The sequence below is a fragment of the Aegilops tauschii genome, chromosome 1 (assembly GCF_002575655.3).
Source record: "Aegilops tauschii subsp. strangulata cultivar AL8/78 chromosome 1, Aet v6.0, whole genome shotgun sequence".
NCBI classification, from domain to species: domain Eukaryota; kingdom Viridiplantae; phylum Streptophyta; class Magnoliopsida; order Poales; family Poaceae; genus Aegilops; species Aegilops tauschii.
This window is the reverse complement of record NC_053035.3, coordinates 73,668,206-73,690,218: the sequence shown is the minus strand read 5'-3', so window position 1 is coordinate 73,690,218 and position 22,013 is coordinate 73,668,206. Positions and strand designations below refer to the sequence as shown.

General features: G+C 46.6%; 4 protein-coding genes across 5 annotated transcripts; all 4 read left to right on the top strand.

The window, feature by feature from the left end:
* Positions 1–824: 824 nt before the first annotated feature.
* On the top strand, positions 825–2,171 carry LOC109776239 (auxin-responsive protein IAA8). Its single transcript, XM_020334899.3, has 4 exons — positions 825–1,130; positions 1,253–1,467; positions 1,568–1,685; positions 1,916–2,171. Exons 1-4 carry the CDS (start codon positions 904–906, stop codon positions 1,977–1,979), a joined length of 624 nt encoding a protein of 207 aa, XP_020190488.1. The 5' UTR covers positions 825–903; the 3' UTR covers positions 1,980–2,171.
* Positions 2,172–6,090: 3,919 nt separating this feature from the next.
* Positions 6,091–10,886, top strand: LOC109776236 (chromatin structure-remodeling complex protein BSH). 2 transcript variants are annotated; one of them, XM_020334896.4, is made up of 11 exons: positions 6,091–6,248; positions 6,346–6,434; positions 6,519–6,613; positions 6,778–6,849; positions 6,935–6,982; positions 7,091–7,174; positions 8,985–9,023; positions 9,184–9,263; positions 9,399–9,461; positions 9,622–9,722; positions 10,566–10,886. In XM_020334896.4, the coding sequence occupies exons 1-10, from the start codon at positions 6,196–6,198 to the stop codon at positions 9,713–9,715; spliced, it is 717 nt and encodes a 238-aa protein (XP_020190485.1). In that variant the 5' UTR covers positions 6,091–6,195; the 3' UTR covers positions 9,716–9,722; positions 10,566–10,886. The 2 variants fall into 2 exon arrangements, with proteins under 2 accessions (XP_020190485.1, XP_020190486.1); XM_020334897.4 differs by having other exon boundaries at positions 10,554–10,886.
* Positions 10,887–11,108: 222 nt separating this feature from the next.
* On the top strand, positions 11,109–13,826 carry LOC109776238 (hydrophobic protein LTI6B). The gene is made up of 2 exons (XM_020334898.3): positions 11,109–13,312; positions 13,504–13,826. Exons 1-2 carry the CDS (start codon positions 13,229–13,231, stop codon positions 13,585–13,587), a joined length of 168 nt encoding a protein of 55 aa, XP_020190487.1. The 5' UTR covers positions 11,109–13,228; the 3' UTR covers positions 13,588–13,826.
* Positions 13,827–14,488: 662 nt separating this feature from the next.
* LOC120973288 (uncharacterized) lies at positions 14,489–16,308 on the top strand. The gene is made up of 2 exons (XM_040398790.3): positions 14,489–15,698; positions 15,938–16,308. The coding sequence occupies exons 1-2, from the start codon at positions 14,756–14,758 to the stop codon at positions 15,973–15,975; spliced, it is 981 nt and encodes a 326-aa protein (XP_040254724.1). The 5' UTR covers positions 14,489–14,755; the 3' UTR covers positions 15,976–16,308.
* The last annotated feature ends 5,705 nt before the right edge of the window (positions 16,309–22,013 follow it).

The window sequence follows — 22,013 nt, the reverse complement described above, 5'->3', positions numbered from 1 at the left end:
TGGTTTCCTCCTTCAACGTCATAGTCGTGCAGGAGTGTCAGTTCTGGAGTTCGATGGTATGTCCAGGGACATGTTGCCCCGGTCTAATTCTTTCAACGGCAATGGTTTTGCTTCAAGCAAACTACTTTGAAGGTCTGTAAAGCTATTGATCAGCAATGGAGCCGCGTCGAGCGCGGCTGAAAAGATGATATGTCTCATTTTCTTTAGTGGAGAGGGACAGGTCTGGTTTTTTTATAGAATTATCCTATCTATTCAGTTGTGTAATGTCGATGTTTACATGACTTTTAACTGAATCTTTATTTTATTAATGAGACCCATATTATAAAAGAAAAAAAGAGTACCGTGTATGAGAGTGAGACCTATATCCAAATAGTGCAGGTACGTTTGATCCATGCACCGACGCTAAACGTATGTACGAGCACTTGGTTGCCTCGTCTCTTAAGTTTCCACTCTTCGGCTTACTTAATGGTGCTAACTGGAGCCTGTTTCATTACCCTCCACTCCAAATCGCCAATGATCGAAAAAATCGATTCGAGAGTCATGCCCATGACTCCATGAGTGTAGTTGGTGATCTGAGAAAGGGATCATGAGGACCAACGTGTTGGTTGGTGGAGCCTGCAGGGTGATGAGTTGACGAATGGCAACGGCAACGGGGCCAGCAGGGTACGTTCACAGGAGATCTCGGCGGTGGCCGGTCACGTTGCCGTGCACTCGAGTGCACACCGTAACGACCCGACATTCTCCACCGTCACGTGAAGTCCTGCCTAGATCACGGACGCAAAGAAACGAAAAGAAACAAGAAAAAGTCACGCACGGTCACTGCTAAAGCCACCTTCATTCGTACACACGGCCATATAAACCTCAGCATTCTCTTCTGCCACCGCTCCCCCACTCTCTCGTCTGATGGAGTGCAAGGCGGCGAGCGAGTCGTCTTCGTCCTCGTCCGCTCCCTCTTCTTCCATGGATAGCTGTGGCGCCGGCGGGCCGCGGGCGACGGTCTCCACGGCGTCGTCCTGCTACCGGCCGGCGATCCACAGGGACCTAAGCACGGACCTTCACCTCGGGCTCAGCCAGCGGTCGTGCTCCTCCTCCTTCCACACGGCTGACGGCGTCTCCGCTTCCACTCCAAGGTCTCTGCAGTGCAGACTCGTAATTTTATCTCAGAAATTAAACTTCTTGTTCATCATTTGTATTGGTCGGCTCTGGCTCCTCTCTGCACATCAACCGATGCATCGATCAATCCGTTTCTTAGGAGCACCCTGACGACGACGACGATGAGGCCAGCGGCGCCGTCGCCGGATCCGGCGTACGAGAGAGGCGGCGGCGGCAGCCATGGGCAGCAGTCGCTATTTGTGAAGGTGTACATGGAGGGCGTCCCCATCGGCCGGAAGCTGGATCTGCTGCTGCTGGACGGCTACGACGGACTCCTCGCCGTCCTAGGCCGCATGTTCAAGGCCTCCATCATACGTACGTACGCGACTAACATTTTCATATAAATCATCACAACGAAATTTAACTATGCACTACTTCTTCTCTGATATTCAGTTTGTTTATTCATTCAATCTAGATCCGGATACTGTCGGCCGTGATCACCGAGTGGTTCTTGGGGAGAAGCAGGCTCGCCATGTTGTCACTTATCAAGACCAGGAGGGGGACTGGCTGATGGCCGGGGACGTGCCGTGGGAGTACGTCTAGATGGCTTCATTCTGAATTTCAGACTTATCAGTTCTTCCATCTCACACTAATTCCACAGACTTGAGTTTGAACTATCGAGCAATGATACAAAACGTGTGGACGATACTTCGGGGATCAAATCAAATTGCGCTCTATACATCTTTGTCGAACTTAATTTTAGATTAGAGGATCTTTGTGAAGATCTTAAATAATTATTTTCTTCAAATGATTCTTTGGGCAGGCTATTCCTGGCGGGTGTGAAGAAATTGAAGATTGCAAGGGTGGATAGTAGCATCTCTGATTGATTCAACGAGGGCGACTCATGTGGCCTCCATTCCTGGGTGTGCTTGGATTTCATTAATTCATTTATTTGGGGGGTTAAGATGAGATGGTTATCTCTTGGTGAAGTCGGCTGCTTCATAATGTACAGTCTGCAAAAAGTGCGGGACATATTCTTGAAAAAAAGGCAACACATATATAATACTTTTTTTAAACTATTTTCCCTTCAAATGCCATCTTTTATTTTCTCCTCCGCGGCTGACACCATGAATATAGATCAAGTATACCGGCTTGCTAAAACTCACTCAACTGAGATTTAACCAAATCTCAGTCGACTACATAGCCGTTAGATCTTTTCATGGAGATTTGTGCTGGACTGGGCACCATCCAACGGACCTCGCATTTTGTTCCACCGTTCGCAGCATATCTTCCTGGCGGTTGCAACATATGGCTGCTAGTTGTAGCATGTCATCACACCGGGCACAACATCTGCCCTCGTCGACTGTACCATGTCGTCCCACCGGCTGCAACATCTGCATTGATGGTTGCAACATTTAGTTACTCCAGATGTAGTGTCCGTTGTCTTTGCTTGCAACATGTTTCATCGCCGATTACATCATCTAGCCATTCCGCTCGTAACACCACAAGTACGCCGACATCATCTCACCGAGACTTCATTAACTCCTGACCGAGTTCTAGCTACACCCACTAAGTATGCACAATCTTCGTAGGGAAATAAAGTCTGCCCCCCCCCCCCCCACCCCCACCCCCAGAAATCAGTCTATTAATATGAGCCAATTTACACATGAAACTAGAAAAAGCGATGCACATAACCCTTGTAGTCGTTATTTAGGTTGTTCCCACAATTTTCTCTATGTTTTTGAAAATCTTAAAGATGGCTCAGCTGACATACAAGTGTGCCACTAGGCGAGCACCCCTCTTATAATCCGCTGCAATTGTATTTAATATCATTGACCATTTACATATTTTCCGAATGGTCGTTCTTTCCATCGTACGATCCTACTAAAATGTGATGCATTTTTTGTACCCATGCAACAGACAGTTTTTTCTTTGTTTAACAAATTTTGCACAAAAAAAATGACTGCAACATTCCAAATAAGAAGAAGCGGCATATTTTGTGCATATGCAATGAATATCTGTTTGACAACTTAAATAACTTAGGTAAAATATATATTTCTATTTTTCATGAGTGAAATAAAGAATTTTTTTCAGAGCATAAAAAGTTCAGGTGCACAACATGTAAAAAATTGTTACAATGGAAAGACCCAAAAACATTGCACACAGATCAAATTTTGTCTCTTACTGCAATAGCGAAAAATAGCGGATGCAAAATCATAACTCAAACACTTGTTGACTTCTCCCCAACACCTGAGCATATCCTCACTATCCTTGACCTTGTAGGTGACGTAACTTGCCAAATATAACCCATCGGTGTTACCTAGGGCTTTGACACAAGATCAATGTTGCTTTTATCATGACCTCAACTTTAGGCCTGGTTTTAGCGTCTACCGTAGCTCCACTGACCACTGCTAGATAGGCACGATATTCTTGCCAAATGCATCATGGGCACAATGAAGTCCAGAGAAAGGAGCCTTGGCCTAGATAGAAGAGATGTCCCTAGGGAGAAGGAAAAAGTCCAATTTAAACCTTGAAATTGTAGAGCTTAGCTAAATCGAACCCCCAACTTCGAATTCCGGTTGTTGGCACCATGAACTTATCAATCCCGGTCTAAATCAAACCCTGGAGCTGTTTTTCACGTTAAAAAGTACGAAGTTGAAAATTGTTCAACATATATTTAAGAGAAAAATGTTCATGTATTAAAAACGAAATATGATAATAAAATCGAGAAAGGAAAATAAAAAAGAAACAAATAGAAACAAATATGTAAATAAAAATTCCTAAGGAAATTGTAAATGAAAAAGAAACAAAAGGGGATATAAAATGATAATAGAAATTACGGAAACAGAAAATCAAAAGAAAAAAATACCTAGGCACTAGACCATTGCCAGAACGACATTTAAAAAAAAACTAGCTTAAGTTTGCTATGCAAGTGGGCACGAGTACGAAAAGAATCAGTTACTGGGCGGCCCACACGAGACTATGGGTGTTTTCTAAAATTCGTGAACATCTTTCAAACTTGTGAATTTAAAAAAAAACATGTAAACTAATTCGAATACACAAATATTTTTTGACTTTGCCAACATGTTTCGAGTTTGTCAATATTTGTTCAACTTCGCAAACAATTGTCAATCTCATGTATTTTTTAGAACACCTTTTAAATTTGCGAACATGTTTTGAGTTCATGAACAATTTCTTAGTTTGTGATCTTTTTTTTCAAATTCTTGAACAGTTTTTAATATTCAAAGCATTTTTGGAGTTCACGAATTTTTTTCAAATGCAAGAAACCTTTTCAATTTTGCGACAATTTTTGAGTTCGCGATTTTTATCCAAACTCTTGGAGATTTTTCAAATTTAAGAATATTTTTATTTCCGCTTTTTTCCAGATTTTCCAAAAAAATTTAGTTCATGGAGATTTTTCCAAACTCCTAAAGTTTATCGTATTTAATTATAATTTTTAATTCCCAAACATTTTATCAAACTCCTGAAGTTTTTTCGTATTTAATAATTTTTATTTTCCAAACATTGTTTCTGATTTGCGAACATTTTTCAACATCAAACACAATTTTTCAAATTCGTAAAAAGTTTATTGACTATTTTTTAGGCTGGCCGGCCCACCAAAGAAGCAAACTGAGAGATGTAATCCCAGGATCATCGCTTCCCGGTGTGCCAAATAGCTGCAGGGTTGATTTTAGACCGAGATTGATAAGTTCAGGGTGCCAACGACCGGAATTTGGAATTGGGGGTTCGATTTAGCTAAGCTCTACAAATTTAATGTTTAAAATGGACTTTTTCCTATGAAGAAAATGCAGGTGTAGACAACTGTGTCGTGGAGGGTGGAGAAGGTTAGAGTGTGGCACTTGGATCGGAAGATGGAATGAGAGAGCAATTGAGTGAACAGATCATATTTACTTGATATAAAGCATTTCACAAAGAAAAACAGTTATATATCTTTCTTTTCGGAAATATTGCGTCTTTTTTTGAGACAGCATCTTGTTTAATTTTTTGGACAACGCTAACGCCCACACGTGTGGTCGGAGCCAAATCCGCCCACACGCTCTATAACACGCAGACTGCGCCAAGTCACCGCATGCATGCATGTGAGAATTTTTTTGGATTTTCAATTTTTAAAATGTTTTATCTCTTAAATGAAAAATCCGATTAAAGATCCGTTTTCACCATTGCGACGAGATCTTCGAAACTAGTCTCATATCAATATATTTCGACGAATTGTTTTGGTTAAAAGTTGCCATGTCTATTACATATAAATTATCATGATGTTTACACTGAAGTTGTCATGATATGTTTTAGCTATTTTCTTCCACATTTAAAAATAAATTTTAATATATTATAAAACAGGGAATTAAGAAACTAGACTTGCCATGAATCATAAACTAAAATTGCCATGATACATGCACTTAAAATTGCCATGATTCATACAAAAAATAATTTTCATGGTCAAAGCACTGGAATTGCCATCATCAAAGAACTAAAAATGTCATGCTCTACAAACTAAACTTGCCACATGGCAACTTTAGTTTAAGCGCCATGGCAACTACAGTGTAAACATCATGGCAACTTTTGGGCAATTTTTTTTTCGTCAAAACATATCAACATAAGGTCTAGTTTTGAAGATCTCGTCGAGACGGATTTAATAATGAAAACGGATTTTTAATTCAAATTTTTAATTAGGAGATAAAACTTTTTAAGCCAAAAACAAAAAAGATTCCTGCTGATGTCATCTGTTCATACGTGGCAAATGGAGTGATGATGGAGGCGTGTGGGCGATGTATAAAATGCCACACGTGTGGGTGTTAGTTTTTTCGAATTTTTTTAGGAGAGCATCTTGTTTAATTTTTTTTTTGAGGGAAGTGCATTTTGTTTAAATGAAAATTAGAATACGGATTAATACTGGGCCGTTCTCATTATCGCGGTTTCTTGGGCTGGCTAGACCACCGCGATCGGTCCAATATGAGTCCACATTAGATCTGGGCTCTGAAATCCGAATTAGCCCCGTCCACACGGCGGCTCAAGCAGAGGACAGCCATCGGCCCTCGAAACCCCCCCTGGCACGGCGGCGACGAACGGAGCGACCGGACGGCGATGAAGACGGTGAGCCTCGGCGCCCCGCGGTCCTCCACCGTGAAGTTCCGCATGTACCTACTCTCTCTCTCTCTCTCTCTCTCTCTCTGAGGAACCTTTGGATCTGTTGGGGGATGGGGGAGGAGCTAACGGCGCTGCCGTGCTGGACAGGCCGACGAGGGACAACCTGGTGCCGATACGCGTCGACATCGAGGTGGACGGCCAGCGCTACAGGGATGCCTTCACCTGGAACCCCCGCGGTACGGTGCCGCCTTTCCTGATGTTCTGGTCTTTTCGTCAGGTTCATCGGTTCTTGATGTTCCGGCCTTTCCTGCGCCGTGCAGATCCCGACTCGGAGGTCATAACCTTCGCCAAGAGGACGGCCAAGGAGCTCAAGCTTCCGGCCACCTTCGTCCCTCAGATTCTCCAGTCCATCCAGGTACCACCGTTCTTTCTCAGCTTGCTTCATCTTTGTGGTTCATTTAGCGTAGCATGTATAGAACATACTCCAGAGTATTAGTTTGTATTGCTATCCTGCAATTGTACAGCTCTGTGGCTTACTACTAGTTGTGTGGATTATTTGTGTGTGTGTGCGCCGAAAAGGGGCAACTGGCGGAGTTCCGTTCCTACGAGGGGCAGGAGATGCAGGTCAAGGAGAAGATTATGCCCCTCAAGGTTAGCTTCTTTTGATAACCTTGAAATTCACATGTGCACTGTTTCCATGCCATTTCGTTTGAATTCACATGAATGGTATGTGCAGATTGACCTCCGAGTGAACAATACGACAATTAGAGATCAGTTCTTGTGGGTACGTGCATGTTTGTCGATAATTATTTATCTAGACTGTTTGCTTTATCAGGCTGTTCGAATGCATTATTAATTTTGACTCGGTTTCGCATCAACTTTAATGTACCAGGATATAGGCAACCTTGAAAGTGATCCTGAGGAATTTGCAAGGACATTATGTGATGATTTGAACATTACAGATCCTGAAGTTGGGGTAACAATCCTTCAATTCTTGAGAGCTTTGTGTGTTTTTATTTGAAACACTTAATCTAATATAATCAAACAAAATAGGCAATTGATGCATCATGTTAAGGATGTCAGTTTTCTTCGTGATCCAGGCGCTAGTACACATTTAGGCTACTCCCTCACCAAATATGGGAAACTGTCACATTTCTTTTTAATAACCGAGCTACACAGAGATGCAACTATAGTTTTGACTTCTCTTAATCTCCAGTTTCATACCAGTAGTATTTGTATCTATAGACATATCTATAGCAGCACTGCGCGATTCGTGCTCTACTAGTGGCCGCGCCACAGCCGTTAGATTGTGCATCGCTTCACCATGTGTGTGTGGGTGAACACTGACAAGTGGGGCGGGCGGAGGGACTGTGGGGCATTGTGCAACCTCGACCGTTTGTCTTCTTCCACTTCTTCCGAGAAATTTCTTCCACTTCCTCTTTTCCCTTCTCATCCTCTCCTTCCTCAGCTCTAGGGTTCATCTCCCATATTTGCTACTCGTCAATGGGGTTGAGGAGGCCGGGGGGCAGGGTGGAGGGGCTGTGGCAGAGGGAGATCGACGGCACAGCCGTTACCCGGCCTTCGTGGAGATTGGTGGGGGTGGTGCGGCGAGCTGGAACACACACGCACGACGAGAATGGCGTTTTACTGGGACGTGTGTTTGTTGGATGTTGGATGCGCTGCGTGGGAGCATCAAGGTAGAGGGTGGTCCTCCAATGAGGCACTGCTCAGGAGGGGAAAATAAAGAGGGCGACGTAACACTGGGAAAGTGCAGGAGTTTTTTTTTTGGGAGCATGGTGAGATACTTTTCATTGCGATTTGTATCCCTGCTGATTTGCCTCAGATTTTTCAAGAAACGCCAGTCCATAGTAATTTATTTGCCCCTATGTTTGGAGTTGCTTCTGTTAACACAGGTAGTTGCTTCGAGTTCTCCTTGACAACTGCATGCCGGTTAGTAACATGTTATCCTCTTCATAGAAGGCAACTTCCTAACCTTGTTTGCCAACGAAATCAACAGACGTACTTTCCGTGTGCTTTGTGCATTCCACTTCTCTTGTTCTGTTCCTTTTGTTGCTGCAGCGCCTTGGATCTGCTACAGTGTTGTTTTCTTGCTGCCTCATTTTTGCATGTGGCGGCGCAAGGATACCTACAAGGAGGCAGGGGGGGGGGGGGAGGGGGTATTGCCTCTTTCTAGAGAGGGATGGGGGACGACTCCCGAGCAAATAGGGGACCTGGTCACGTGGGGGTTGCCTTTTTTTGTTTACAAAAGAAGAAAGCCACCTGATCGCGCTATGTAGCAAACTTTTGCTACCTAGCATCGTTATAATTTATATGCATGGAACTTGAAATTTCCATTTAAGCCTAAGAATACTAACAAGTTGAGCGAGATTGATTGAAAGCGCTGTGCCAACTTGCTTACATGACTTTTAGATATTGATGTTCCTACAGCAGCCCAATTCTTCTATTCTACGTTTGGAAGAACCTTGTAGATGTTTCCGCTATAACCTTCATTATTTCTATTGGTTCTGACTTCTGAAGCTTTGTTGAATTTAATTTATCTGTCCTAAAGTTTCAGATTTACATATATTTTTCTGGGATTTGACAGCAGTTTGCACCACTATTAACTTCAATTCTAACCTTTATTAAGTATTGTTATTCTATGCATGATACCTATTTATTATTAAATGGACATTTCTTATTGGTGTATCATTCTCTTTGAATAGATGGTGTGTAGTATTTCAGAAACTTTTTTTTACACTGATAAAATCATGCCAATTGATGTGCAGCCTGCAATAGCTGTTTGCATCCGTGAGCAACTTTATGAGGTTAGATATACTTCCCCTGCTATTTAGTCTTAACAATTTCATGAAATTTCTTTATTGGTTTGTTTTTCAAGTAAATACCTGCAAAGTTTGGCTTTAACCAGTTATTGGATAGGGTCATTTGTTGGCCAACATATATAAACAAACGACATGAACTTGGCAGATTGCTAGTCAGACTGTTTCTGCTATGAGAGAAGCTAAAATGTCAAAGAAAAGGCGAGCACCAGAATTTGCTTCTAATAGGTTCGTGCAAGTGCCTACTGATGTTATTTCTGTTTTTAGTGGAACTACAGGACTGGCAAACCTTTTCAAACTATGCCACATCCCTTTTTTACATGTATTTGTTACTTTTAAAATGGCATGCTCATGTTTTTGCAGTAAAGCCATGAACAACGCAGTGGACATGTTCAAGTATTTTGGGAGCAAAGGAAGTGTCATTCGGTAAGATGTGCTATAATAAAAAAGCTTTTAATAGTTATGACTTATACAGTTTGGTTTTTATGACATTGTTTATTCGCCACTTGGGACTAAGACAGGGACTTGTTGCAACTCCGGCTTTCTATTAAAACTATCTTGTGCATTTCTGTTCTGCATATATCAGGAAAAGGAAGGAGTGGTACCTGTACGAGCCTGTTGTAGATGTCGTGCCTAAAGAGGAAGCTGCGGTTGTGGATGCAAAGGAGCAGCTTAAATAAACTCTAGGTAAGAGAAGCAGGGTATACTGATCATTTATCATCATCAAACTCTGTTTACTGTAGTGGATTTCATTTTGTTTTTGCCTAGAAGGTTTTATTTGTGTTATACCTTAAATTGGTGTTCTGACAGAAAATGTATGTCCCTAATAGCATAAAGTGCTTAGCAAAATAAGACAGCCCTTTTTGGGTGTTAGGATCATTGGTGCTTATTTTGAAAGATCAGCAGTGCGTTAATTATGCACCAATGCTTAGTAGGTGCTTTTGCATTTAACTTGCACTCATTAGTATATAGGGGAATGTTATTGTGCTGACGTTCCCTGAGAGGTCATGGAAAAGTGAACGTTTTTTATGGCAATTTATATTGCCACGAGGATGGCAAACTTGGGCCTCCTTTGCTTTACAGGAATTTTGTAGGAATTCTGAAGGATAGAAATTTTGTAGTTAAAATTCCTTTGGAGACCTTTGGTTTGTAGGAATCGATTCCTATTTCCATGTAGGATAGAAATCAATCCTTCACATTTCAATGGAAAACTAACATTAACCTAGACTCAATGAAAATTTTCTATCCTATGCATCAAATAACATCTCTTTCCCTAGAGCCATTGAGATACATGTCATCTCACTTCCTATGATTTTCCTATTCCTATGATATTCCTATACTATGAACCAAAGGAGGCATTAGTTAGCAAGCACGGCAAATCACCTACTAATATATATATATAATAATATATAACCATCTAATCACCTACGAAGAGATGCTTGTAGTAGAGGAGATGCATAGTATATAGTTGCTTCATGTTGCAGAAAAACCAATTCCCTTCAGTCTGCGATATCCAAGTGTCGTGTGCAGGTGTTGGTGCGAACCCTGAAGGCTGAAGCGAGGGCGAAGATTGCCGGGCAGCCGTGAAGAACTTGCAGCTGCCAACCTTCCCTTCCTGCCTGTCAACGGGTTGTATGTAGGACCTCCGTCGTTGTATACAGCTTGAGCAGCGCGAGTGCTCGAGGTAGAATAGGCTAGCTCGGTAAATACCCTGCTTCCCCCCACCCCGTTACCGAGGATCATATCATGTGATGCCGATGTTGACTGGAAACGAGACCGCATCCGGCTGGGAACATTCTGTTGTGCTAATAGTTTCAGCTGTCAATGTCAAAAAAAAAAAACAGTTGCATATTTCATCTGTCTGCTGGACTCTGCACTCGTAACTAGCAGTGGCCTAATCGAGGCAGCGTGGCGGCGACGTGTTTGTTTGGTGACGGCTAGTCAGCCGCGTCCAGCTCCACTGCGCCTAGATAGCGCTAATTTTGACCTGGACTACTAGTCCCCGCTTCCCACGTAACCGAAAGCGACGGAGGTGTAGGAGCCAAATGTGACACATCTTGTCCACGTCTTCGAGGGAAGCATGCAAAGTTGGACAAGCCAACCCAGCGGACTAGTAGCACGTAGCGACTGCTGCTGATGCTCTAGTAGTTGAGAATTTGACTTGACGTTTCTGTCTAGATGTATTAGTTGGAGAATATGGTGCCATGTTAGATGGACACTTCACGCCAGCTCAAGCTTTGCTGGAAAGATGAATGGAAAGAGCGAGACCCAAAAAGGAGAAGCCTATCACAGAAGGGAGGAATGAAGGGGGAATCACGTAGCAGACGTGGCCAGCGAGGGCAAGACAGAGTGTCAAGTGCCTCGTTGGGTAACATGAACGAGAAACATATCGACGAAAACACACAAGAAAATTTGAAGTACATGAATGGGAGATCGCAAAACACATACAAATTACATGAATACTAACCTGTGGGTTGAAAAAGAATGCCTCCGATCTGCGCGAATGAATGGATAGAATAGTAGACCGTCGAATTTCCTACAGAATTCGAAATATAAAAAAACCTCCATACAAATATGTTAATACCATTTCTTGGAACGAAAGAGATTTTGCACAAAACCTCCTAAGATTTGTTCTTCGGCGAAAGTCTCCCAATGGCAGAAATTTTTATGGAAGAATGAATAGAGACGAGAATACAAAGCTTTCATAGGGATAAGTGTATAGGCATATCTTTGTGTTTTCATCACGATGTTGGGTTCTTTCTCGCCTACTCAAGTATTGCGTCATGCTTCTACATGCTATAGATGCACCTTCATGCCACCTCTCGTTCCACTGACAACACCTTTGTCTACCACCACTACAACTCTCATAGCTAGCTCCTTGACCACATCCCTGACTACACCTTCTCTTATTCAACTATTCTCGCATGCACCCACACTCTCCTTCCCTGCTCGGCACGGCGCTTCTCTCTTGAAGGCCTCCTTTGGTAGCCTTTTGGCATTGCACATAGTTCATGATGGTCTCATGCTGGCGATATCGGCACATGCCTTTGTCCTGAAGTGTCCCCCGGCCTTTCAAACCCGGTACGATACCATGTAGTCTACAACGGTTTTGACAACATCATGTTCGGCATCAGTATGCTCCTCGATTGCTTTATTGTTTTCCTAATGCATCCCTACGTCCCCGACTCCATGTTGCTTCCTTGCGTCGGACACGGGGCAAACCCCACCTTGACAGTGACCATGATCCCTCCTTCCACGACTACCTCGGTCATGGCTACACCACTCCATGCTCTAGGCTACCTCGACACTAGAAGAAAAGGCTACCATCTCACATGAGCACCTCACCGGTGCCTTCAAAAGTTAGTTTCTCTCTAGTCAAGTCATCCGTTACTCTCATGTTGTTCGCGACGCTACCACAAGGATTTGTGGCGGAAAGTTTTAGTGTATTGATGACACATCTTTGTATTTGTCCCTTCGGTGCCATCCAACATATCTTTGTACATGTAGTATAAAATTTGTGATCCATCTCCTATTTCACATCTAGAAGAACGTCCTTCAAACCTTGTCATCTATATAAACAGCTCGTCATACAACAAACACCGAATTTCAGGTCGACTGCAAAGCGAGAGAAAGGCCACACACGACCACAGTGCACCGAAACAACAAACGATGACGCTATATGTACAGCCAGTATCCTCGATTCCAAGGAGCACGCCACTACGTACAACGCAGTCATCGCCGTTGCCCTCGCCCCGATGTTTGCAATCCTACAAAATCCGTAATGCTTAACAGCTAAGTAATTTAAAACGGTCAAATTGCTATGGGAAACTGGCAAATTTGGCAGGGTGGTTGGACGGCGGATGGGATGAGCCCATCAGCAAGGCAAGCTCGAACGAGTTTTATCCCTTTTATAACAACGCGTCGCCAACGCGGTCCCCGGCCCGCGTGCCCGTCGACAGGCCCACACGCGTCGCCCCGATATTTCCTCCCTCCCTGCCTTCGCCTCCATCTCACCTCACCCTCGCCGCCGTCCACCCTTGACTTCTCTTTCCCCGTCTATATAACGAGAGCCCGGCGGATACGTGTTTCACCGCCCCTTCCTTCCCATCCTGCTCTGCTCAGCGCCTCTACTGCTTCCCCTCCGTCCACCGATCGAGTGAAAAAGCTCTCCGTTCGCCGGAAGATCCACGACCATGGCGGGCACGGCCAACTGCATCGACATCATCCTCGCCATCATCCTCCCGCCCCTCGGCGTCTTCCTCAAGTTCGGATGCGGGGTAAGCATCGGCACCAGATTCTTTCCTCTTTCTCTCTTCTTTCGTCTTCCCTTTTCTGGCTCGATCCACAGGTTGATAGATGCATAGGTAGATAATATGATAGACAGGGACATGTATAGATGGAATTCTGATGGGAGAGTGCATAGAAGGTTCTGATTACTGATAATCGTTTCTTGGTTTCTCTCTTGCAGCACGAGTTCTGGATCTGCCTCTTGCTGACCTTCCTCGGGTACATCCCGGGTATCATCTACGCCATCTACGCCATCACCAAGTAAACTAGCAAGCCGTCCCGAGTGTTCCGCGACACAATATTTTCAGGATGATTTGATCTGTCTAGTCCCTCCTTGCCTGTGTGGGTTCTTTTAATTCTTTTCCGTGTGCGTTGATGATGCGAATTCCTCTGTGGTTTCCATGGACCATGTGAAGAGCATCAGCTTCTGTATGTATATGTACTAGTATGATATATGGGAGTTTATATATGCTTCCCGAGTGGGAATACTTCTTGTTAAAGTTAGATTATTGCCTCCCTGTTCAAGTCTGGACTCGGCAGTGATATGTATGTATAGTCGGGTTTCTCATTTGATTTCTTCAGTAATAATAATATAAATAACGAAGCATCAGGTTCTACTGGGATGTAGTGCTGTTATGCAAATTTGGTACCTGTCCCTCTCGGGACAGTTGCGCCCTCGCGCCTGCGGCCTTGCTCGTGTTGCATGAGGAGCAAAAGCGGTATCATCATGCCTGTCAGATGTGTCCTAGCCTCGCTGTCTCAGCTGTGGCAGTGCGTTCCATTGGCGGGCCGCCTGTCAAGTGGATGCAAATGCGTGGGCCTCGTCATCTACGTGAATTTAATGTTGGAAGACCGTTCGTTCTCATGTAACTAATGGACCGAGTCCTACGTAGTTAGGCGCACTATCCACTCCTCTCACGACTCGCACGTTGTGCATGCCCTCGTATAGCTCGGGCAGTTACTCTCTGTACATGGTATATAACCCCTTCGTGGGCAATGGAATGAATCACGCATTGCTTTCCATAATTCAACTTGGCACCAGAGCCTTCCTTCCTGCGAGCCTACCATGGACACCGGCAACTCCTCTTCCTCCGGCGATCTCACCAGCACCACTACTCCTCCGCCGCCGCCGGTTCTCCCCTCCTCTGGGCTCCTCACCCCTTTAGCTTCCGCTCCGCTCACAACCCCTTCCGCCGCCATACTACGCTGCCTCTTGCGACACCACCCACCCTTCCCGTCGCGGCTCCCTCATCTTCCTCCGCCATCCCCTCCATCCACAACCTCAACAACATCGGCAGCCTCATCACCTTCAAGCTGGATGTCCAATCCGGCAGCTACTCCAAGTGGCGCGAACTCTGGCGCTGCATCCTCACCATGTACTCCGTCGCCAGCCACGTCGACCACTACTCCAACCCCGACCAGCAGACACCGGCATGGCGCCACACCGACCTGACCCTCCTCCTGCTCCTCTACTCCACCATCACCGACGCCCTGTACGAGGTCGTTCGCGGCGAGGACAACACCGCCTATCGCGTCGCGTCTGGAGCCAACTCCGTGACTTCTTCCCCGCCAACCAGCCCGCCCAAGCCGTGCATCTCAGCGCCGAATTCCGTGCGCTCACCCAAGGCGATCTGCGGGTCGCGGAATATTGCGGGCGGCTCAAGGCGCTGGCGGACGCCCTGGCAGACGTCGACGAGCCCGTCACAGACAGGACCCTGACGCTGCAGCTCCTGCGTGGACTCTCCCGCCGATACCAGGTGATCGCCACCGTCCTTCCGATGCAAACCCCGTTCCCTACCTTTAATCTGGCCCGTTCGCGGCTTCTTCTTGAGGAGCTCACTCAGGACGCCCGGGACCGCTCCGACGGTTCCTCCGCCCTCTCCATCGGCCTTGGCGGTGGCGGTTCCTCCTCCTCCGGCGACCGCGGCTCCTCCAGCACCGACTGCGGCAAGGCCCCCATGGAGCGCGGGGGCAGTGGCTCGAGCGGTGGGCATCCCGACCGCGGACGTGGGCGTGGCCGTGTCCGCGGCCGCGGCCGTGGTCACCCTGGCGGGCGTGGGCACGCCACACCTCCAGCCGGCGCCGGCCAAACTCCTTGGCTGGGGTACTTCGCCCCGTGGGGGGCACCCTTCCCGCCGCCGGCTCGCGCGCCGTGGGTTCCTCCCAACGCTGCGGGCGTGCTCGGCCCTCGTCCCACCGCTCCGCAGCAGGCGTACCCCCTGATGTACGCTGGGCCGTCCGCGCCTCCGTCGCATCCGCCGTCGTGGGATCCAGCCGCGCTCTACTCCGCCCTCAACCAGATGACCCTCCAGCAGCCCGGCGCCACTGACTGGTACCTCGACACCGGGGCCTCCGCACATGTCACCGGTAACGCAGGTATCCTCGCCTCGCTTCGTCCTGTTTCAAAGCAGCATCCCCCTATTATCGTTGGCAATGGATCACGTCTCCCCGTTGTTGCTACTGGTTCCACCTCCCTTCCTTCTTCTTCTCGTTCTCTCCAACTTAACAATGTTTTATTCTCACCAGCTGTAGTTCCCAATCTTATTTCCGTTAAACAACTAGCTATTGATAATTCTGTATCTGTTGAGTTTGACCCCATCGGCTTCTCTGTGAAGGACCTGGCAACGCGGACCCCCCTAATGAGGCGCAATAGCTCTGGCCCGCTCTATCGGTGCGGCGGTGCAAGTCCTTCGGCGTTCTTCCTCGGCACCGGCGAGATGTGGCATCGCCGTTTGGGGCACCCCGGGCGTGCCTCCCTTTCCCATTTAGCACAACACTTTCTTCCCGATTGTAATAAACTTCCCTCCCCCTCTCATTCATGTGAGGCTTGCCAATTAGGGAAGCAGCCACGGCTGCCTTTTTCGCATTCTAGCACTGTTACAACTTTCCCGTTTCAAATAATTCACTGTGACCTTTGGACCTCGCCGGTGGCTCGTTGTTCCGGCTACAAATATTATTTGATCATAATGGATGATTTTTCTCATTATACGTGGACCTTCCCCCTCCGTGCAAAATCTGATGCTCCCGGTGTTCTTCACCATTTCTTCCAATTTGTGCTCACACAATTTTGTGTCTTTATCAAATGCATGCAGTGCGACAACGGTGGAGAATTCCTCAACTCATCTCTTCGTTCCTCTCTTAGCGCTCACGGCACCTCGTTACGCTTGTCGTGCCCGCACACTTCACCACAAAACGGCAAGGCTGAGCGTGCCATTCGCTCCATCAACGACATTATCCGCACTCTCCTTGTCCAAGCCCACATGCCACCAAAATTTTGGGTAGAAGCACTCCACACCTCCACCTATCTTCTGAACGTTCGTCCCTCGCGCGCCATCCAACACAACACGCCCCACTTTATGCTCTACGGCACGCATCCGTCCACATTTGGGTGTTTGTGCTACCCCAACCTCTATGCCACTACACCACACAAACTCTCCCCCAGATCCACCCCATGCGTCCTTCTCGGTCTCCCGCTCGAGCACAAGGGATATAGGTGCCTCGATCTCCTTACGCGCAAAGTCATCACGTCCAGGCACGTCGTCTTTGACGAACTCACGTTTCCCTTTGCTCAGCGCCACACGCATGCAGCCACCAACCCCGCCGCAGAAAATCCCGCACCATCCGCCCCACCCAGCCTCGATCTCGGGATCGCTCCACCTACCTCGTACCCGTCAGCCCGATCCCCCTCGGGATCCCCCGCACAAGCCATCCGCACGGATGCAACCAACCCACGCGCTCCACCTACCCCGCCCCCTGACACGACGCACCCCTCCACTAGTAGCTCGGCCCGTTCCCCACACATCACACCTGCCGCCTCTCCTGTTCGGTCCTCTCCACCGGATCCCGTGCTCACCCCATGCAACCAATCGGAGCACGTCTCGCCATGCACGCGCGGCTCGCCCGGTCGCACGGGGCCGCCCCCGTCTCCGCTTTCCCTACTGCCTACGTCCCCACCTCCTCGCCCGCTCCCACCACGCGCAGTCCCAGTCGCACCACCCAAAAACCAGCACTCCATGCGCACCCGCGCCAAAGCCGGGTTTCTCCAACCTAAAAGTCTGTTCACTCTTTCTGCAACATCCGAACACATCTCACCTCTTCCTTCCTCGTACAAACAAGCTCTCAAAGATCCTAATTGGTACAACGCCATGCTAGAGGAATATACTGCTTTGTTACAGAACGAAACTTGGTCGTTGGTGTCTCCCCCTGCAGGTGTCAACTTGGTGACGGGGAAGTGGATCTTCCGGCACAAACTGAACCCCGACGGCTCTCTTGCGCGGTACAAGGCCTGTTGGGTCCTGCACGGCTTCACCCAACAACACGACATCAACTTTGAGGAGACCTTCAGCCCCGTCGTCAAGCCGGCGACAATCCACGTCGTCCTCAGCCTCGCCGTCTCGTCCGACTGGCCAATACACCAGTTGGACGTGAAGAACGCGTTCCTCCATGACCACCTCGACACCGTCGTCTACAGTCAGCAGCCGTCCGGCTTCATCGACGCTTCCCGTCCCTCGCATGTGTGCAAATTGCATCGCTCGCTCTATGGGCTTAAACAGGCTCCGCGGGCGTGGTTCCAGTGCTTCACCACCTACCTTACTCGCCTCGGGTTCGCCGCTTGTAAGAGCGACACCTCGCTGTTCATCCTGCATCGTGACGGCGCCACCGCGTACCTCCTCTTGTACGTCGACGATATCATACTTACCGCCAGCTCCACCTCCCTGCTTCGCCGCATCATCTCGCAGCTCCAGCATGAGTTTTCCATGACCGACCTTGGTGAGCTCCATCACTTTCTAGGGATCAACGTTCAGCGTACTCCGCATGGCCTCTTTCTTTCACAACAGCAGTATGCTCTGGAGATCCTCGAGCGCGCCCACATGAGCACCTGCAAGCCTGTCGCCACTCCCATAGACACCCGCGCCAAACTCTCTGCCACGGACGGGGCGCCTGTGTCCGATCCATCTCTCTACCGCAGTCTCGCCGGCGCTCTCCAGTACCTCACCCTCACTCGGCCTGACATTGCCTACGCCGTCCAGCAGGTCTGTTTGTTCATGCATGACCCGCGGGAGCCGCACTACACCGTCCTCAAGCGGATCCTCCGCTATGTTCGGGGTACACCGCAGCTCGGCCTTCACCTACGGCGCTCCTCCGACCATCGGCTGATCGCGTACTCCGACGCTGATTGGGCCGGTTGCCCTGACACGCGCAAGTCCACGTCGGGCTACTGCATCTACATCGGCGACAACCTTGTGACTTGGTCGTCGAAGCGGCAGCAGACCGTCTCGCGCTCGAGCGCAGAGGCGGAATACAGGGCCGTGGCCAACGCCGTGGCCGAGGCGTGTTGGCTGCGGCAACTTCTTCATGAGCTCCGGCGCCCGCCGGACAGGGCGACGATCGTCTACTGCGACAATGTGAGCGCGATGTACCTCTCCACCAACCCTGTCCAACATCAGCGGACCAAGCACATCGAGATCGACCTACACTTCGTCCGCGAGCGCGTTTCCTTTGGTGACGTGCACGTGCTCCACGTTCCTTCGGCGTCGCAGTTCGCCGACATCAAGGGGCTCCCGTCGACCGTCTTCCTCGACTTCCGGTCCAGCCTCAACGTGATCGACGCCCCCGTTGTGGCTGCGGGGGGCTGTTGGAAGACCGTTCGTTCTCATGTAACTAATGGACCGAGTCCTGCGTAGTTAGGCGCACTATCCACTCCTCTCACGACTCGCACGTTGTGCATGCCCTCGTATAGCTCGGGCAGTTACTCTCTGTACATGGTATATAACCCCTTCATGGGCAATGGAATGAATCACGCATTGCTTTCCATAATTCAACTTTTAACACGTCATGAAATGGGGACCCAAAGCTTCGAAAATGATCGAGCACGCGTATCTTTCTGAGTGATGCTATGCGTACGACACTTGTGCACCTGATTTACTATCCGCAATCGTTGGATCATACTACTCTTTCTGTTTCGAAATATAAGTCTTTTTAGAGATTCTAATATAAACTACATACGAAGTAAAATAAGTGAATCTACACTCTAAAGTACGTCTATATTCATCCGTTGTAGTTCATATTCAAATCTCTAAAATAACTTATAGTTAGGAACGGAGAAAATATATGTTCTCGTATGCGCTTAACACTAAGTACACTTTCGTATGCGCTTAATACTAAGTACTTCCCCATAAAGAAATGTAAGAATCTCACCTTCGTATGCGTTTAATACTGAGTACTTCCGCAATAAAGAAATATAAGAGTGTTTAAACCACTAAACTAGTGATCTATTTTTTTCGGTGGGCTAAACTAGTGATCGAAACGCTCAATATATTTCTTTACAGAGGGAGTATCTTTTTTATCTGGAAACAAAGACGTTTTTTTTGCGAAATAATACTTGTATTACTCAAAGATTACGGATTGCAATCTCGTCGAATAATATTCAGGACCTCCTCTGGACCAGAACCCAGCCAGACAGCAGTCCAGCCCTGCAACCTACCAAAGTTTGCTATGAAATGATTGGCGTTGTTTCCTATACGACCAATATGAGTAATGCAAGTATTACGTTCCCCCATACTATTTTTGATCTCTCCAATCAAAAAAGCCTATTTTGACAAATTACTCTCTGTACTCTTCACCATTGAAACAGCTTCCAAGCAATCTGATGATTCGATATCAATATGCAAGTTACTCCATTGCAAAGCTATGGATATGCCCTCCTTGAGAGCTAAAATTTCCGCTTCCAATATATCATCACATGTGATGATGTGACGGCAGGAACCGAAGATAATCGCCCCTTCATGGTGTTTGAGAATCATACCTGCTCCTCCAGTCCTATTAGAGACGGAAGCATCGGTGTTCACGACCATGACATGGGCACTCCACGGGCTAGGCTGCACCACCGGGGTGTTAGTACCTGCAGCTCTACCACAAACGACACGTGCATACTCTACACTACACACTCGTATAGTGCACACACTCGTATCATGCGAACTGAAGAATCGCAATCACGTAGCTTCGAGTTTGACGTTCTGGTATCATGACCATTGCGTTAATTAAGAGAGAAATCACGTAGCTCCTTTATTTTTATTTTTTGAAATGCCAGAAGAGCAACTCGATTGCGAAGCATTGCACTACCGTCGATAGGGAAAACCATTTCTTGTCCGTCAACTATGACGGATCCTATTCCCCGCATATGTCGGGGAATAGCGATCAAGTGCGTACTTTCTGGTTTGTTTAAGCCAGTCCAATTTAGTTTTTTCTCCATCGGTTTTGTGAAGGTTCTAGATCCTTCCCTGAGCAAGTTTTTTTCTTTTCCTATGTCTCTTTTTTCCTTTTTTCCTTTTTTTTGTAAATTAGCAATTTTTTGAAATTCCTAATTTATATTTAAATCATGATTTTTTTAATAAATACATTTTGTGGAAATCATATTCTTTTTTAATTCATTTTTTTTGAAAATGTTCATATTTTTCATAAAATGTCCATCGAATTCATTTTTGACCAAATTCAAAAAATGTTCATTTAGTTCAAAATATACTCATCCAATTCAAATAAAATTATTCAATTCAAATTTTAAAAAGTTAATTGAATTCGATATTTGGTTATAAAATAAAAACTGTTCATCAATAATAAAAAAATAAAAAAATGTTAGTTTTAAAAATCACAAACATTTTTAGAATTGGAGAGCATTTGTTTTGCATTCGTGAACATTTGTTTTAATTTGTAAAAAATTTATGAAATTCGTAACTTTTCCGAAATCCCGATTATTTCAAAGAAGCAAAATAAAATAGAAAAGGAAAAGAACGAAAAATAAATAGGGGAGCCCCAACCCGCATCTGGGCTGACAAAATTTCGAGAGTGGGGAAGAGGGCGTTTGCTCATTGTCGCTCGCACAGGTCGAGAATAGTTGCTCCTCCAAAAAAAGGCCGGGGAATAGGCGAAATCACTAATTGAGGAGTACTCCTTCCGAAGATCAGTTCTACCTCCCAGGTTGCGACAAGTGGCGCGCTGTCTGTGCGCCACTTGCCGCAACATGAGATTTTCCCCTTTTTTCGTACATCAGTTTATTCAAAATGTTTTATCTCTTAAATCGTGCATCCAAATCTCAAACCATTTTCACCATTGGATTCCTCGCATCGAGATCTTCAAAACTAGATCCCATGTTGATAGATTTTGACAAACTTTTTTTCAAAAAATCAAACGTAAACCACACCGGGAGCACTTTTTTTTGAAAGCCGTTTCCAAGAGGCAAGGCCGTGCTTCTCGCGAAACCAAAACCGTGCTTCATGCGGAAGAAAAAAAAATGTGTTTTTTTCGTTTTCGAGAGACACGGCCATGCCACTCGCAGACGTAAAACCGTGCCTGCCGTGAAAGAAAAAAGAAGAAGAAAAGGTGCCCTTTCTTTCTTTTCCGAGAGGCACGACCGTGCCCTCGCAAAGCAAAACCGTGCATCTAACGGAAAGGAAAAAGAGAGAAAATATGTTATTTTTTCCATTTTCGAGAGGCACGGCCGTGCCTCTCGCGGAAGCAAAACTATGCCCCTCGCGAAAGAAAAACCATGCCTCTCGTGGAAGCAAAAAAACACGTTTTTTTATTTCCAAGAGGCACGGTCGTGCCTCTCGTGGAAGAAAAAAAAACACATTTTTTCGTGCCATTTTTTTCAAATTCTTTTTTGAAAAGCTAAGAAAGACCGGTGAAAAACCAAAA